Source organism: Lemur catta, chromosome 2 (genome assembly GCF_020740605.2).
Source record: "Lemur catta isolate mLemCat1 chromosome 2, mLemCat1.pri, whole genome shotgun sequence".
NCBI classification, from domain to species: Eukaryota; Metazoa; Chordata; class Mammalia; order Primates; family Lemuridae; genus Lemur; species Lemur catta.
The window spans coordinates 140,041,896-140,061,284 of NC_059129.1; the positions used below are offsets into that span (position 1 = coordinate 140,041,896).

Sequence of the window (19,389 nt, forward strand, 5' to 3'; positions counted from 1 at the left end):
GAAGGGCTGGCTTACAGACCTTCATGAGTGTGTGCCCACACCCAACATGAATGGGACTACGAGTGTCCCCCTGCCAGGATCTTCTCTGTTTTTCTGGTGGATGTGGAGAAGAGGGGGCGGGGGGGATGCAATTCTTGCTAAGGGAGAAGTACACTGGTATAATGTAATTTTTTTCCTTCTTCCCCAAATCACCTCAAAAAATATTTTTTCTCCCCTATCTGATGCAGTAGTCCTAGGACCAAGGGCTATAACTACAAATGCTGGAAGCAGGGATGATTTCTAAGCAAGAAACTGTAACCACTTAAACATTAGACATTATGTCAGAATTCCTAAGGGCCTGGTAGGGGTGGACTGTGCCTTCACCTCATCTGGCAAACTTGGGGCTAGGAGTGAATATAGCTCCATCTACAAGTGAATACAGCTCTATCACCTGGAGGTATAATAAAAATGGCATAACCCTAACCTACACAAGTGGGAACAGATTGACGGGAGGTACTGGCTGGACTAGCATTGCTCCCTGCAACGTGGACCAGCACAGTGGCCAAACTAGTGGCCGAACTGGATGTCTTTTCCAAATGTGGAAAAGTTTGGGTAAAGTAAATGACATTAACAACTTGAAAGAGTCTTAGAGATGACATTGTCTCTTAGCTCAATGATTCCAGAGGCCTGAAAGAGTGAAGTTATATATTTGCTGAGACAATTTGGGTTCCAGCTTTAGTCCTAATACTTACTAGGCTTGTCACCTACTGCAAATCACTTAAAATCCCTGAACTTTGGTTTCTTCATTTACATCATTTCCTTCTGTTAGCTCCACTGCTAGGCTGTAAAGATATGTATGAAGTATTCATGTCTGTCCACTGCGGTATCTGCAGCCTCATTCCCAACACATAGCAGGCATTCATTTAATGTCTGCTGGTGGACTAAACTAACAATTAGAAACTAAAAATATAAATATTATCATGCATGCCTCAGAAGGATACTATGAGGTTTAAATGATATAGCAATATAATTTATGGGAAAAGGCTACATTCTTTTAAATTTTTAAAATGTGGATACAGTTGTGGTAGCTAACTTAAAAAGAAATTAAGGTAAATGGGCTAATAAGTTATTTCAAATTATTACAGGTTATGTATTTATAAATATTCTGAGAAAAATAAGATATATCTATCTGAAGACTCAGAAGATTTCAGTTATTGCTTAAGATGGACAAGGCTTTGGAGAGGAAATAATCTGTTAACTTCCATCAGGTAAATTCTCCAAACACATTCAGATAAAAAAGTCAAATGTTAATTCCCTATGCTATAGCACATTCATAATATAATAACATCATACCATATTTTAAAAAGAGATTTGTGTTTACCAATGCTGAAAGATCTAAGACATACTGTTAGGTGAAAAATAAAATATGAAAATATTTATATAAAGAAAAATCAACCTATATATTTCTAGATGTTCAAACATATGTGTACCTAAGTATTTCCAAAAAGGCCTACATGATACACACCCTACTGATAATAATGATTTGCCTTTGAGGAGGGGAGTGAGACTGCAAAAGGGCAAACAGGGACTTGTGCTTTATTGGCATTGCCTGAAACTTTTAAATAGCAGGAATGTGAAAAAAATACACGAAAGCATATTACTAATCCATAGGACCCCTTAAGTCTTACTTGAATATTGAAGCTGGAAGGGCTACCTATTAATTCTTTTTTTTTTTTGAGACAGAGTGTCACTCTGTCACCCAGGCTACAGTGCAGTGGCGTCGTCATAGTTCACTGTAACCTCAAACTCCTGAGCTAAAGCGATCCTCCTGCCTCAGCCTCCAAGTAGCTGGGATTACAGGCGCTCACCAACAACATCCAGCTAAGTTTTCTATTTTTTGTAGAGACAGGGTCTTGCTCAGGCTGGTCTCAAACTCCTGACCTCAAGCAATCTTCCCACCTTGGCCTCCCAGAGTGCTGGGCTTACAGGTGTGAGCCACCTATTGTTTAATTTTATACAAATCAGGGTATAGTTCTTGGTCCTCATGTGGAGGGAGCACTATAATGTTCAGTAACATGACATTCAGGTATTCTTTCACAGAGTAAAATAGTTTTCCTACAGAGAAGAAACGCTCAATGGCCGACAGCACTGAAATCTAATATTAAATATCATACTTACTAAAGAAAAAAAAGCATTCACAAAATTAAAAAGTTAAGGAAAAATATATTTGCTAGATACATGTAGTGGTAATTGGAAGATAGTAATTAAGTAAAATTCTCATTAGAATTATAATATAGCCTTTGAATATATTATTAAATGAATTAAATTCTTTTGTTTTATATTATCACATTTAATTTGCCCAGTCCATCAGACAAAAAGACATGTTGACTAAATACGACATAATTTCTATAGCCTCAGGAGACTCATGCATCATTACCTGACCATTTGCATTGTTGATTCAGCTGTTGATTAGTTTCATGACTCCGAAGCTGCTCATTGGCTTCTTGACTCTGAAGCTCCCCTCTGTTTTACAATTCTTCCTTCCCTAAGGATTTCCTTATTGTTGTTTCTTCACTTTGTCCTAAGAGCTCTCCTTCTTCCATATACTTCCTTTCTTGGGATGGCCCTCCATCATATGACGTTCTTTGGTCATCTCTGTCTAAAAGAGGCTTCTGTGTGTGGGACAGGCTTTGCTTTTGCAAGCCATAACCGACTGGTGGGTCTCTCATTGCTCCAGGACCACCATGCTCATCCTCAGGTCTCAGAGACTGATGTTTGTTCTCCTTATTCTCATACATACTCAGCCTCTTTTCAACCACTTCACGAATCAACACTGAAAAGTTATATGTTCAGAAATCACTATGATTTTCATATTTTAGGATATTTTAGTAGTTATGATGTTGGCCTTACAGATGAGTATAAAACATTCACTAAGCCTCATCCCTTTCCTATATCATAACCTTTTGTAAAAGTCAGCATACTTAATTTCTTTTTATTGACCCCCCCAGCACACTTAATTTCTACACCACTTAATGCATTGAATATGAATTATATTCTCTGCCTGTTTTAACAGAATATCATTTATAAAATAATGATGGAAGATATTAACGCAGATCAAATTATAAAAGAGCTAAAAATAATATTGAGGATAAAAACTTGCAGCTTTGTTTACATAACCAATATATTGAAAATTTAAGCACTAAAACCATAAAATTAGTATCTCTTCAATTTGTTCTTTCTACTGAAAATGTTAGAGATGGCTTTTAAATAAAATAAGAGAACTTACTGTCAAGCACTGTTCTTCCCACCATGCTGTATTCCATGGTTTTTTCAACTTCATCCATTAGCCATGGTAGGAATCCCATCTCAATATCTATAATTAAAATAATTCCATTAAGTGATTTTTACAAATCACTAGAGACAGGAAGAATGTGTTTTTCTCCTAATGTAACAGATTCATCAACATTGGTTTCTTAACATGAAATGTTAAATAAACTCACAGAATGTAACTTTTGCCATGTTCTCTATATATGTTCCGGTTAGTTTCCTTTGCATGGCAGAAGTGGTATTTTAAAAACTATGAGGACTTCACTGGAGTAAAGGCATGTGGAGCTGACTTCAGAGGTGAAATATGGGGCGGATCAGGGAGGAGGGGAAGGATGTGGATCTGGGAGAATGCCAATCCAAATGTAATGCAAATCTGGGACTGAGCAATGCCAGTCAAAAGAATGCCCCACCTGAAGCCCAGGGCCTAATGGAAGCTGATCAGACTCAGAGGATACAAGTCAGAGGCCCTGAGGAGGGAGCCATCTAGAAATGGGTCAAAAACTAGGTATTCCCATTAGTAGTAAGTTTATTCAGACTGAAATGGAAATCTGTGTAAGCATTTAAAAAATATGGTCCATTGTAATATACATTTTAAAGTTTCAAAATAGCTTTTTGGGGGGGGCAGGCATCTAGTTTTATTTTTCAATAGGATAACAATACACAGTGTGATAGGATATTATATTGCTACTATTAGTAAGTTTAATCTCAGGCATGAATTTCACTTACAAGGTTTTAAATTGATCTAAAACTGACTTTTTTGGTAATCCATGATAGTAAAAAAGGTTACTGCTCTCTGTGACTAACAGTAAGAGGCTTAGCCAGAACCCAAGAAGGTAGGATGGTAGCACAGAATGAACACTGGACTTGGAGTCAGAGTTCCAAGTGAGTCTGAGACCTAAATACTTCCAATGAGGGTTTGGGAGCAAGGCATTTAACTTCTCTGAGCTTCAGCTTCTTCTTCTGAAAAATGGAAATTATATCTGTCCTATCTTCCTCACAGGGTTACTGGGAGGATCAAATGACAGCCATATGAAAAAATACTATGTAAATTGGAAAGTGCTATATAAATGTAAACTAATAATACTTGTCTGTGATCTGACCTCTACGTATTGAATTGAATATGTAATCAGTGAAAATTAACATTACTAACATTAATAAAACACTATTGGCCAATGAAATTAATAAAATACTATTAGCCTATACACAAAGTACTGTGGATGTAAGTGCTTTGCAACCTGTGGAAGGAGGGTGGCAGTGCGGACGCACAGCCCCTCCCTCCCACTGGCAGACCACCTAGGGGTGGGCATTGAGGGATGAGGACAGACAGCTATCAGGCCATGGGTTCCATAAAGGCAGAGATCATCCTTCTTTACCTCCAACACTGAACACTGCCTGAGACAGGGTAAGTGCCTAGTTAAATGGATAAATGACCTCAATAGCTGCCTCCAAAGAGTTTTTGATTGGAATAGGAAGTCAGCTGAGAAAAAGTTAGTAACTATTTTTACATACATACTGCTTTATAGTTTAAAAAAAGTTTCATATACTTTGACTTAACTCCTAAATACTCCTCATTTCACACATGATGAAACTAGAAGTCATAAAGGCAGTTAATGATGAAGCTGGGACCCTAACTCAAGTTTTTGATATCAAGTTCATATTTCTTTCTACTATTCAGTGTTGCTTCTCAGTAAAGAAATGCCAATATCCTAAAATCAGTATCTGTATAATACACATCTTATTAGCAACAGAACTTGCTTAAAACAATTATAATTGAGTTTTTTACTTGTTTCAGAGCTAGAAAGTTCCAACTCAAAAAAAAAATGGGCATGAGATAAATTTAACCATTAAGAGGATGCTTATTAAAGCAGAGTTAATCTTACAAAAATATCCACAAACCTCTTTCAATGGGATCATAAAAGTAGCCACTATCCCTGAGACTGCTAAAAACAGATGGGAGAAGGTCAGCCAGGTAACGCTGCGCAAACACACGGGCGGCAATTTTTTGTGATGTCTCCTTATGCTTGTTCACCATTTCCCACTGCTGCTGCTTCCGACGCTCCTGCCAAGGATAACATAGATGGTTTGTAGCTCTTATGCCCTCCCCAAATACCAAATCTAGTGAAGTTAAATAAGTGGGAGAATTCGGACTTATCAGAAAATGGAGAGCAAGGTGTCTACCAATCAAAGGTTCATATTTTTCAAGATTCTATTAAACTTCTACAACTAGTGGGTACTGAATTCAAAAAGGTATAAAAGATGGAGCTTAAGGTAAAATTCATCTCCTGATGCATTTTCCAGTAAAATAATTTCAAGATATACACATCCAATTATATGGATGATATAAAGATAATAGTTATATGTATTTTAATTATTATCATAAAATATTACTGATAAGAGAATTATAATTGTTTAGAAATCTTCAATGAAAGAACTTGGGCCAATGAATGAATGCGTTTGTAATAATTCTTTGAATTCATAAAGCTGACATGGTTCTGAAGATTATGAAATCCTCTTATTTTTTGCTGTTGTTTCCTTTAGACCACGTATATCTATAAAGCTAATGAACCCTCTACTCTCATGTGGAAGTGGGAGCATTAATATATTTTCTAATTAAATCTATTTTCAAAGTTTAAGCAAATATAAATCTACATAGTTTGCATTCATTTCCCCATATTTTTCATAATAGTTAGAAAACAAATATTTTTGATAAAGATTGCACAAATTATTTCAACAAAGCTTGTTTTTTTCAGTATTTTATATTTGTAAACAATGTCTTCCATTTGTACAATCCTTACGGTAAGACCTATTATGCTCCTTATACAATTAATTAGTTATTCATTTTGGAGGAAAACTTAAAGTCCATTTGATTAGGTATTGAGTAGAATTTCCCAACTACTAAGCTATTCTTTATAGTAAGTCAGGGCCTTTGGGAAATTATTTTAATTGCTTTAGGTATTCAGGCACTACTTTATAATTCAGTCATTCAGTAAACAACAAAGGGTGACAGTTACTGCCAGAACCAGAAAGAGTCTTAAAGATTACTGTGTCTAGTGTTTCCTAACTGCAGGCTGTTTGCATATTTTTAAAAACTGAATTATAAAACTTCTCTTGTTGAAGATTTTAAAACCCTACAATCTAAAAAACACTCTATAAGGACCCAGGTAGTTCTGGTGTATCCCTAATGGTATAGAGAAGGGCTTGGCCACTGAGGAAAAGACCTAGAATTCTATCCAGAATTCTTACCCCTAGTCTCTTCCCAACACACTCCACTTTTTCTGTCCTTCCATCTTTATGCCACTAACTTATGGCAAATCAATGTATGCATTTCTTTCTGTAGGACTGCTGATATTTAAGAGTGCCTTCCAATTGGGACACAAGTAATTTAGGAACTTTCATTACATTTAGGAACTTTTGGAAACTCAATTTAGGTACATTTATGTAAGCTGAATGTAAAAAATGTAATTCAGTCCATGAAACATCTGTGATCTATAGGAGAGACTAGGCTGGGTGCGCTGGCTTGTGCCTGTAATTCTAGCACTTTGGGAGGCTGAGGCAGGAGGATTGCTTGAGGTCAGGAGTTCAAGATCAGCCTGAACAAGAGCAAGACTCTGTCTTTATGAAAAACAGAAAAATTAGCCAGCTGTGGTGTGGCGGCTCTTGCCTATAGTCCTAGCTGCTCAGGAGGCTGAGGCAGGAGGATTGCTTGAGCCCAGGAGTTGGAGGTTGCAGTGAGCCAGAGACTCTGTCTTAAAAAAAAAAAAAAAAAAAAAAAGAGGAGAGACCTGAGCAACAAATACCATAACACTATAGCTCTTTTTCTAACATATTCCCAAGGATCTTTAGTTTTATGATATACCACATGTAATTTTGAACATAATATGTTAAGTAACCAAAAGAATGTCTAAGAAAGAAAAATAGAATTCTATACTTTTTCTTCTCGGTGTCTCCTTTCTTGCTCTTCAAGTCGTTGAACTTCAGCAAGTTCAATATTTCGGATTTCTTCATACGCATACTGCATGGCCTGCAGGTTAGCCAACTCTTCTTCTTCCATTACTTCCAGAAGAGACTGCTCAATTGTCTTTCCCACCAAAACCTCTAACATTGGTTTAACTTCAAGATCAAAGTCAAAGAGCTTAAACACACAAAATAAAGCAAACAAAATTTTAATCAAGAATCAAATACTCAACAAAAAGTATAAAGAAGAATAGTAGTAACAGAATATTATTTATTAAGTGTCTTCTGTGTGCCAGACACTGTGCTGGTGCTTTATTTGTTGTTCCTAATCCTCAAAATGAACAGCATTTTGTTTACAGGCAAATATCTATTAAGTCAACATTATGAAAAAAATCTACACATTCATCAAAATGAACCCTGATACTTAACAATTTTAAGCTCAAACTCAGAAACCCATGGAAAATATCCCTGTCTTTCTTATTCTCTGCTTTTTCTGCTTGATTTTTACTGGCTGTTTTGTAACAAGTGTGATGAACTAAGGAACAAGAATAATGGATATTTTGGTGATTCATCTTTAGGATTTACAGACAAATAAATCCTTCTATGTAGTTTCTGAAGACTTATTTCTCAATTTCATTGATAGTTCTTTCAAGTTCCTTCAAGTCTTAAATCTCATTTAGGTCATTATGCATATAATCATTGCCTTCTCTTCTTCAATTTCATAAACTGGCCTATTTATGCATTCCACATTGATATGAAGATATAATTATTTTAAGATTTTTTTTGGGCCAGGTGTGGTGGCTCATGCTTGTAATCCTAGCACTCTGGGAGGCCAAGACAAGAGGATTGCTTGAGGTCGGGAATTTGAGACCAGCCTGAGCAAGAGCGAGACCTCATCTCTACTAAAAAAAATAAAATAAAAATAAAATTAGATGAGCAATTAAAAATAGAAAAAAAATTAGCCAGGCTTGGTGGCACATGCCTCTAGTCCCAGCTACTTGGGAGGCTGAGGCAGGAAGATCGCTTGAGCCCAGGAGTTTGAGGTTGCTGTGAGCTAGGCTGACGCCACGGCACTCTAGTAGCCTGGGCAACAGAGTGAGACTGTCTCAAAAAAAAAAAAAAAAAAAAAAAAGAAAGTTTTTTTAACAGGTAGAGTAAGTATCTTTATAAAAGTTATGTAATCCACAAGCAACTAATAGTAGAATCTCCTGTATGAGGGATATTAATATTTCCTTATTTGGTACAAATCTACCTTATGTATACACACTGAGTATGTAAACAAAATTCAAATGTGTAAATGTTTAAAACAGAATGACTTTGTTTCTAATCAGCAATCATAACATGGTATTTAACAAGATTTCTGAGTACTATAGGATAAAACCATTATAGATAATATCTGGAAAGAAATCCAAAAAGTAGAATGTTTCTGACTGTGAAGCAGTTCTTACTTGTAGTAAGCTTTACCTAAATCTAACTTTACCTCATTTATAAAGATAATAGAGGAAAGCCCACAGAATGTCCTGTACCTCTCCTTCTAGTATTTCAGTGTCCACATCTTTGCCAGTTTTGGCAGGAATAAAGAGTGGTGTTGATGGTCTGTCCAAAAATGCATCTGTTTGGCATTCCACATCAACTTCTACTACGCGGTCAGCAATTTCTTCAAGGTATAATTCTAAAAAGAATATCATATATGTTGAGTTTAAAATTCTGGTCTATTTCAAGCATATATGTGTAGTTGAAATTTTAGCTTCTTTAAAAGAGAGTTAAATGGATCAGAAAATAAGTCAGAATGAAAGTGCTTGTCAAATGTGGAGTTCAAATGACATAATTGAACTATTAATAAAAGTTTTTATATATTTGGAAGACCATAAGTCAGTCAAACTGGAACATTAACTAAGTATCTACAAAGCACTGAGCTTTGTATTTGAAAATGGAACTAAAGAAGAACATGGGACATAGATGTGTATAAGATGCAAAGTGTAATAGTGGATGAAAAGTTAATAATGCATATATATATATAACTGAGTCCTAAGATAGTATATGTATAAAGATTTGAAAATTCCTGGATATTTTAAAAAATCATGTCCCAAGTTACCATGTATGTTCCCACTACCCTACAGATTATAAACAGCTGTATGAAAACAAATCTCATGTTAGGAATGATTGATATGAGGCAGGGGCAATGTGGTATCATGCAAAGAACATGAGCAATGGAGTCAGCTGTTGAACATAGGACCTGGCAAGTTACGTCCTCTCTGGGCCTCAGTTTCTTCATCCGTAAAAGGAATCATAACTATCTGTCACATGGGCTCTTTGTAATAATAAAGGAGATGCTAAGGTAAAGGACTTGGTGAAGTCTCTGAGGAAATACTGGTAAAGAACCAGGTATAGTCTCTGAAGAAATATTCAACAAAAGGTGGCTGCTATTATATCACTTAACATTCTGGTGGTGTACACAATCATTCAAACTTAGCTCTCACAGAATTACAACTATGCTGGCTAAGAACAGACATACACTTATTCTAGATTTGGCATAAAGGTATGGGGAAAGAACATGGAATGGTTCTCTTCCATTGCCTTTACTACCCAGAAATAATGAGGAATAATCCCAGTTTGAGAATAGAGTATGTGCAAAGGACTAAGAGAGAATGAGTTTGGTCACAAAATTATGTTTTTTAAACCCTACCTCAAACTTCCAGCCATATCCAATATAATAAAAATACATACACTGTGTTTGTTTAATGAACGGACTTCCCTACCACATGATTAGGGAAGTCGTGGATAGCACCGGAGATGCATATGTCACACAAAGGCCAAATAAAAATGAACTGACACAGTAAACAAAGGAGCCACAATGCCAAAGGCATGGTCACACACCTGTTTGTACATCCACATGCTTTCTGCCTTCCAGGGGTTCGGGTGTTCGTGGTCGGAGCTGCTCTTGGGCTCGTTTTCTGGCAAGAGCCCTCCTCTTAGCCTGCTGCTGTCTCTGAAGCTCTAGAGGATCAGGCTGTCCAGGCTAATAGGGACAGAAAAGGCTTCTAGAATTTATAAAATATTTCTCAAAGCATACAGGAGCTGCTTTTCCAAAAGTAATTCCTGGGTAGTCCTAAAGCATCTGTTATAATGATGCTTCACAATTATCAGTGACTTGATTAGTAAAATTTTCTTGGAACTTTGTCAGGTAATTACAAAGGTGTTTGATAAAGCATAAAAGTAACTTCAAAGTATGGCTATTAACTGGAATAAATGGGTGCAGAGTCCTATCTAATAAATGGTTTTTTCTCATTTAAGCATTTTTATCACGAATTCCTCTGGTGCCTAGTAAAAACTGACATAACCATTCACTTACAATAAACTTTATTTAATGTGTAGTTAAGAAATTGAAAACCTTTAAAATTTGTTAAAATTTGAATTTCATTTGGACAGAATTTCCTGGAAAAATATATTAGCTCCCAAAGAAAACATCCTTAGTCCAAATGAAGCTTCTCCAAGTGCACAAAATGATAACTTGATTAAGGGATTAAAAACATAATTATTCCTAGTAGTTCTGTAATATTTGGAGGCCCCTGATGTGGTATCTGCATCTCATCTTACAGTCATTCTCTAGAGTTGGCTTTCCTTATCTCAAGGTAAATATGAAAAGAAAGGGGAAATATGAAAGTATTTTGTGAGAAAAACTTTAATATTTAAGATTAGAATTCTAAACATGTTTTAATTGAAGTGACAACGTAACATAAAAGTTTTTTAAAAACAGAAGAGAGAATTGTCTATCATTCTATATTATTTAAATACATATTGTTTTTGAGCTTGTGATGATAACCGTACATGCTTTACACTGTCTTTCTAATTTAACACTACCGTAAACTTTCCCTCATCTTGGCATCATACAGTGGAAATACAAGGATTGGCTCTGAAGCTCAAATTCCAACTCTTCAATTTATTAATCCTAGGATTAGTAAGGCTTGGACTAATAACCTAAGTTTTCAGATACTCAGTTTTCTCATCTGTATAATATTAATAATATCTATCTAAGGTTTTGGTTGTAAGGAACAAATCAGATGGTAATGTAATGAGCTTAACACAATACCTGACACAGAATAGCTCTTTTCCTCCATAGTTACCATATCCTTTTATTATAAAGCAATACAACCACATTACCAAAAAAGGAAAGAATTGCCTATAATTCCATTTATAAAATCTAATTACTAATACCATTTTGGGATCATTCAGTGAAGACTCTTTTACTTTCTGTATTTATTTTACACTATTATAGTATCATGCTTGATTTACTTCCATTTTTTTCATGGAATAGAATTATAAATGTCAGTTCTTGCAAGATTTGGGGTGTTAACATAAATGCAATTCTGATTTGGCATCTCCTTTGCCCAAGTTACAGAGCAGAGTTACAGGGCTGGGGACTGTAGTCCTGCCTCCCCACTTTGTCTCTGGTTGTTCTTAGGGATATTTCTCCCTTCAGGTAATTGCCATGCTTCCCATGGGTTTAGGGAGGACAGGTCTTCTGCCAGGGAACTCAAGATGGTGAAGAAGCTGGTCATCTACCTCAATCTCACTTTTTCCAATGTAGAAACCACGAGTCAGTCTGCATGGTAGATGCTGGGCAGACAGGGCGGAGGGGTGTCATGGATATAGAATTCTGATTCTCTTACTGTCTACTTGGAGCTTTTTCACTTCTCTGTGGTCCTAGGAACTGTCTCCTCCTCATACTTGAGCTCTGGGATATTGTTGGTGATAATCTCCTCACTGCACATTGGTTGTTGATTTTCTTTTTCTTTTTCTGGTCGTAGACTGGATGGAAAGTGGTGCTGGTTTTCTATAGGGGAGAGTGAAGCCAGCCTACTGCCATTTTGGAACCAGTAAAGAATAACCAGTTTCAGATGAGAAATCTACTGTCATTCAAATCATCGCTCTGCGTTAGTTTTGTCATTTCTTTTTGGCTGCCTTCAAAATGTTTTTTTAGTTTTCAAAAGTTTGATTTTGATGTGTCTTGGTGTGCATTTCTTTGGATTTATCCTTCTTGGAGTTCACTTAGCTTCTTGGATTTGTAGATCTTTTGCCAAATTTGTGGAATTTACAGGCACTACTTCAAATATTTTTTCTATCTCACACTTTTTCTCCTCTCCTTCTGGAATTCCAATAACATGAATGCAGATTTTTTTGTTGTTTCTCAGCTTTCTGAGGCTCTTTTCTTTTCTTTGCTTTTGGTCTATTTTCTCTCTCCAGTTGTTCAGCTGTGTAATTTCCATTGATTTGTCTTATGAGTTCACTGATTGTTTCCTGTGTCATCTCCAATGCACTACTGAGTCCACCCAGTGAGTTTTTGATTCTGATTATTTTTTAGTTCTATAGTTTCCCTGTGGTTCATTTTTGTATCTTATTTCTTTGCTAAGATTTTCTATTTTTTTCATTTGTTTAAAGAGTGTTCATAATTCTTCATTTTTGATTGCAACATTTTAATTGCTGCTTTAAAATCCTTATCAGGCAATTCCCACATCTGAGTCATCTTGGTGTTGTCATCTCTTGATTGTTTTTTCTCATGCAAGTTGTGACTGTCCTGGTTCTCGTATGATGGGTGATTTTCGATTGTATCCTGGATATTGTGGGTATCATATTCTGAGACTTTGGATCCTACTTAAGCTTTCAGTAGGAAGACACCCCTTTTGTTTTAATGTATAAGTCTGAGGGGAGTTGGAAGTCAACTCCATGCTCAGTAAAGGCAGAGGACCAACTTGTCCCACTTTACTGGGGCCAGGTGGGCGTGGCAGTTCAGCTCATTCCTAGGCTTTGCTGACACTGGTATTAGGGCGGGAATGAAGCACTGACTAGCACTGCCTCATACTACCTTGTTCCTCCTTGCTACTATCAGATAGGATTGAAAATTCAGCTCCCCTCTGGCTTTGCTCACACCACAACAGAAAAAGTGGGGCACTGACTTGTACCATCTCTTACTACCTCACTGTTGCTGGGTGGAGGCAGTTCAGCTTTCTGTTCCACCCTGGAGGTCTTAATGCAGAAGATTCAAGACAGGGCTGAAGCACATACATCTTTAATAAATTTTCTAGATGATTTTGATTCATGGCCAGTTTTAGGAATCACTGCCTCAGGCTGTCTAACATTCCATATACAGATGTTCCCTGACTTATGATAGTTTGACTTTATCATGGTGCAAAAGCAATAACCATTCAGTAGAAACTCTACTTCAAGTATTCATATGACCATTCTGTTTTTCACTTTCAGTACAGAGTACAGCATTCAATAAATTACATGGGATATTCAACATTTTACTATAAAATAGCCTTTGTTGGCCGGGCACGGTGGCTCATGCCTGTAATCCTAGCACTCTGGGAGGCCGAGGCAGGTGGATCGCTCGAGGTCAGGAGTTCAAGACCAGCCTGAGCAAGAGCGAGACCCCGTCTCTACTAAAAACAGAAAGAAATTATCTGGCCAACTAAAAAATATATATAGAAAAAATTAGCCAGGCATAGTGGCGCATGCCTGTAGTCCCAGCTACTCGGGAGGCTGAGGCAGTAGGATCGCTTAAGCCCAGGAGTTTGAGGTTGCTGTGAGCTAGGCTGATGCCAGGGCACTCACTCTAGCCCGGTTAACAAAGCAAGACTGTCTCAAAAAAAAAAAAAAATAGCCTTTGTGTTAGATGATTTTGCCCAACCATAGGCTAATGTAAGTGTTCTGAGCACGTTTAAGGTAGGCTAGGCTAAGCTATGATGTTTGGTAGGTTGGGTATACTAAATGGATTTTCAATTTACAGTATTTTCAACTTATAATGGGCTTATTGGGATGTAAGCCCATTGTAAGTAGAGCAGCATCTGTATTATTACCACCTTGCATTCAGCACTTATATGTTATGTACTGTTTACAGATTCACTATATTTCATTTCTTTGCTAAGAAATCACTGCCCTTAGTATCATACTATGTCTTACTCCTCTCTGTATCCTAGGTACCCAGCACAAGACCTAAAACTCAACAAATATTTGTTGAATGAATTAAAAGAAGCATAATTCAGACTTTTTGATTAAATAATGGTAATTGCATTAGCATATGAGATAATGTAAGCAAAGCTAAAGGTATTAGAGCAGTGCTACTTAAAGTGTGGTCCTCAGACTAGTGCTGTTTGTGAACTGTTTGAGCTGGTCTGTAACAATTTAAGTACAGAAATTGAGAGTAAGACTTTAGAAACTTTTAGAGTAGCTTGCCAGAATTCTATTAAATCTAATGAAAATTTAGGGCTTGTAATTTTCTACTTACTATTTTTAATTGTGGTTAAATACAAATAAAATTTACCACCTTAACCACTTTTAAGTGTACAATTCAGTGGCATTAAGTACATTCACATTGTTCTGTAACCATCACCACCATCTATCTCTAGAACTCTTCACCTTACAAAACCGAAACTCTGTACCCATTAAACAATAACTCCCTGTCTCTGGTTCCTCTCAACCCCTGGCAACCACCATTGTGCTTATATTAATAATTTGTATGTCTTTTTTAAAATTTCATTTTTCTAGTAACTCATCTTTATTTTATGAATGTTTTAATCTGCAATGGATTAAAACAAACTGATCCTTCACCACAGATAATGTGACCGCTTGGTGTTAGACTACTCAAATTGAACTTACCAGCTGCCCTGTTTGTAGTGCATAAGTGTTGCCTCGGATCACCCTTCTGTCATACATTATGTTTCCATAACGCATAGGTTCTTCCTCTCTGTAAAATGGAAAACAGAGTGTTGGTATCTATGAAGTAAAATCTTTTTTTTTTTTTTTTTGAGACAGTCTCGCTCTGTTGCCCAGGCTAGAGCACCATGGCGTTAGCCTAGCTTACAGCAACCTCAAACTCCTGGGCTCAAGCAATCCTCCTGCCTCAGCCTCCTCAGTAGCTGAGACTACAGGCCTGTGCCACCATGGCTGGCTAGTTTTTTCTATTTTTTTTTTTTTTTTTAGTTGTCCAGCTAATTTCTTTCTCTTTTTAGTAGAGATGGGGTCTCGCTCTTGCTGAGGTTGGTCTCCCAACTCCTGAGCTCAGGCGATCCTCCCACCTGGGCCTCCCAGAGTGCTAGGATTACAGGCGTGAGCCACCACTCCTGGCCAAACTCATTTTCAATAGGATTTAGACTAAGATGAAAATATTTCAAGAAAATATATCTCTGTTTTAACATGATCCATAAAATAAGGAGATAAATGGCTACCATTTATGTAATGCTTACTATATGCCAGGTCATCCACATACATTATTTATTGCTCACAATAACCTTCAAATTGGGAACTCTGATTCCTACTATTTGATGGAACAGGAAATAGCCTCAAAGAAATCTGCCCAAAGTCACCTTGCTAGTAAGTGGCAGATCTAGATTTAGGATGTATATATGTATGACTACTTAACAAATGTGAAAACGGCCCATCTGAAAATGTGAAAATGGCCTGCCCTAAAGGACTGCAAAAACCTTGATTCAAAGATTGAAAAGTTACATTAATAAAAGAATCAGGCTTAAAAAAATAAGTCAAATTTCTCATTGTTCTTTAAAACTAAGGATATTTTTTAAAGTTATCATTTAAAATATTAATAAAATTTTAATTTCAGGGATCAGAATGATCAATAGTAAAAAATACAAATACACAGTTGATATTTTCATTCAGTTGTTTAAATGATATCCTATTTACAGCTATGAAGCCAAACATTGATCTCCACCAATAATAGCACTCTATCAGAAACGACTTCGAGTGGGGTGTAAGTTGCTTTTGTATCATACATTGAAGCCACTACTGAACATCCCGACATGTTTCACTGCTCATCGTAATTGACCTCTGGGCAGTGTTAAGCTCAGGTGGCCACTCCTTCACTGAAGCACTCTCTTTTCTAGGCCTTTGTGATAGTACCATATTTTTCTGACTATTTTTCTGTTACTTCTCTGGTAGCTCTTTTTTGGCCTTTGTTTGCAGTTCCTCCTGTCCTGGAAGATTTCCTCAGGGCTCAGCCTTCTTTTGTCCTTAGTTGGTCTCAACCATTTTCAAGGCTACAATTATGATCCATATATCTAAAACCCACAATTTTATTTTTGGCTCAGAACTCTCCTTTCAATTCTAGGTATATCCAGTTGCCCAGTGACATCTCATTGGATGTCTGGAAGGCAATCTTAAAATTGACTAATTATCACTCTTCCCTTCCAACTCACTACTTCAGTGTTTCCTATTTCATTAAACAGTGCTACTAATCATGCAGTTGGCTTAATCCAGAAACCTGAAAATCTTTCATGACTCTTTCCTCTTCCCTATTCTCTACACCTAGCAAGTTATATCGATTTTACTCCCCCAAATCTTTCTTGCATCCATCCATTGCTCACTGATACCACTCTTTTACCTGGACTACTGAAAAAGTCTTTTAGTCTCTTAATTGTCTGGAACAACACTTTTATTGTGGCCAGTGATCTTTTACAATGGAAAAATCCAAACATAATACTTAAAGCCTCCAAGTGCTAATTAAAAGTAATAATGAAGAAAAATTTTGGTTTGACACTATCCAAAATCAAAACAAAATCTAAAAAGAAAAAAAATCCATAACACCTATTGTTGGTGAGGACATGGAAAAATAGTCTGGGAGGAAAGGTATATTGTTTCATTTGGATTAAAAATATACATGGCCTAGCAATTCTACTGTTGAAAATCTGCCTCATAGAAATAAAAAGTCCAGGACACAAAGTTGTTTACTGAAACTTTTTTCACTTATAAGAATCGATTGTGATTATATAAGGCCCACCTGGATGATCCAGGATAATCCCCCCATTTCAAAATCCTTAACCTCAAAGTCCCTTTAAGCAAATAAGGTCCTGGGAATTAGGGTGAAGACATCTTTAGGTAACCATTATTCTGCCTACTACAATGATTTTAAACCTCATTTGATCAGAGTCAAATAAAAGATTTGTTCTAAGGTAATTTTTTTCATTCATTTGCATTAAAAATGTTATTTTATTAGAAGGGTTATACATCTTTTACCAAAGGATTTGTAAAATAAGGATGTCATTATCACAATTTTCTTTGGGCACATGCCTAAAGGTGAATTTAATGGTGTTTATGCTCACTTAACTACCAATAACTACAAACAAGATGTATTACATTCTCTTGTTTGTGAATGAGAAGACTAGTATTCAAATGTTCTCCTTTAGTTTTAAGATTTATGATTCTACAAAAAGGTGGAAGTTCTTCACTCACATTAGACTTGTGTTAAACTTAAATTTCTAGGTCCTTCCAAATAAAAAGCAGATATTCCCATTTTTGTATTTGTGTAATTGACTTTGCATGCCTAAGTCTAGAACTTCACAGCTAGCCAGCTAAATTTCATCTTTTGGTTTCAGCCCAATTATATACCCAATCAAGATAACTTGGAACATTGACTCCCTTCAATCATATTAAGTTATCCATTCCAGCCATGTATCGCCTGAAAAACTGAAAGATTTATCCAGTCCAACATAACGTTTTGAACAAAATAAGGACTTTATAGGATAGAGAGAGACTGACATAAAAGCCTATTTTATGGATATGGTCATTTAGTCACTCATCAGCAAGTTTAGCTAACAGTAATATGGTTTTGATAGCAACTCAATATTACTTAAAAGTTAACTAAGAGAGGTCACCCATGCCCTTTCTTGCTTTACTCCACACCACGGGAGCGTTCTTTAGGGCAGAAATTTTATTTCGGCAGAGTGTAGACAAGGGAAAGCAGCATAGGCAGTTTTGCCAAGGCGAGATGGGGCGCAAGTGGAGACCACATAGTGCCGGTTTGGTTACTCACGGCTGCAAGTTGTCCCGGTAACGGCGGCGCTGGCAGGGCAGTGCCCGGGGCCGGCTGGTGTAGGTGTAGGTGTTCACGGCCCGAGAGGTGCGGTCGGTCAACACAGAGGCCATGTCCGGGGTCGAACTGCCTCGCCTTCGGTGGAGCTTGGTTTTGAAGCAGGTGGGCGCTAAAGTGTCGTAGGAACCGGAAAGATGTAAGTAGTGCCAAGGACATGGATTCCGCGACGCGCGGAGAGGCGGCAATAACAAAGGCGGGCCACGGCAGGAGGTGGGAGCTACACTCGCTTTGCTCCCGCGAGCACAGAGCCAGCCTGCGGCGCTGGCATCGGTTGCCCAGCAACCTAGGGTTCCGTTTGGGGGCGGTACCTCCAGGCAGTTCCGGTCGGCGGGTTTCTCGGGACGCCCTGCGCCGCAGGGCACTTCCGGCTCTTGACTCCGCCCAGCTGCGTCTCTCCTACATGTGCGCATGCGTGGTGGGAGCTCGGTGGGCACACCCGTCTTTGTGGAGCCCTGCGGGACAACGGCGGCTGACTCCAGTCCCCTTTGGAGTGTGGCTTTGCAGGGGTGGTGTGGGCGCCATTCTCGCAGGCTGTGCGAGAATGCTTTTCCAGGGCCGCCCTCGGCTGTTGCTCTTCCCGCCACTGCCGTCGCGCTCCTGGGCTGACCCTGGATGACACGCCCACGGTAGCCGGGCTCCCAGCTCTGTTACGTGGCAAAGGGCTTCCTGGTGTCTTGTGGCACCTCTACCTTTCCCGCCCCGGGGGCGGGCCGACGCCGCCCTCCGCAGCCTTGTCTGTGCGTTTTCCCGCCATCTCTGCTCACAGCTCTGTGATAGCACGTCAGAGGATCTTCGGGCGCGTGGAGCGGAAAGGGCTACTCCACAGACTTATAATTTGGGGAAAGGGGTGGGCAGTTTATTGAGTCTTTCAAAAAAAGAGTCCCAGGCGCTGAAGAATGACACATCGTGGAGTGCGGCTGTCCTTATAAGCGCAGATGCTTTGGTTGTAGTAGTAGCAGTGTTAAAAAATCTTGTAGTTTGTGTAAGTGAAATGTATGTATTCTTTGTAATCAATTATTTGCTTTTGCAGTTACACTTTCAGTTCAACTAAATGCTGTCTGTTTGTTTGAGACAGTCTCACTCTGTTGCTCAGGCTAGAGTGCTGTGGTGTCAGCCTAGCTCACAGCAACCTCAAACTCCTGGGCTCAAGCGATCCTCCTGCCTCAGCCTCCCGAGTAGCTGGGACTACAGGCATGAGCCACCATGCCTGGCTAATTTTTTCTATATATTTTTTAGTTGTCCATATA

At 37.9% G+C, this 19,389-nt stretch overlaps 1 protein-coding gene across 5 annotated transcripts in view; it reads right to left on the reverse strand.

Annotated features, from left to right (window-relative positions):
* RSPH3 (radial spoke head 3) overlaps nt 1-18,768 on the reverse strand; it is a 52,663-nt gene extending 33,895 nt beyond the window's left edge. For 4 of the 5 annotated variants that reach the window (XR_006733591.1, XM_045544663.1, XM_045544664.1 and 1 more), the window contains exons 1-7: nt 18,083-18,746; nt 14,917-15,004; nt 10,138-10,279; nt 8,787-8,932; nt 7,235-7,438; nt 5,203-5,365; nt 3,266-3,352 (exon numbers count right to left, since the gene is read on the reverse strand). Coding sequence is in view for 4 of the 5 variants with exons in the window: in XM_045544663.1 (XP_045400619.1) it covers nt 3,266-3,352; nt 5,203-5,365; nt 7,235-7,438; nt 8,787-8,932; nt 10,138-10,279; nt 14,917-15,004; nt 18,083-18,552 (1,300 nt within the window). In the remaining variant the exon portion in view is untranslated. Of the gene's footprint in view, nt 1-2,182; nt 2,813-3,265; nt 3,353-5,202; nt 5,366-7,234; nt 7,439-8,786; nt 8,933-10,137; nt 10,280-14,916; nt 15,005-18,082 lie in introns of those variants that run through there. The other variant, XM_045544665.1, reaches the window with a different exon arrangement.
* Between the last annotated feature and the right edge of the window lie 621 nt (nt 18,769-19,389).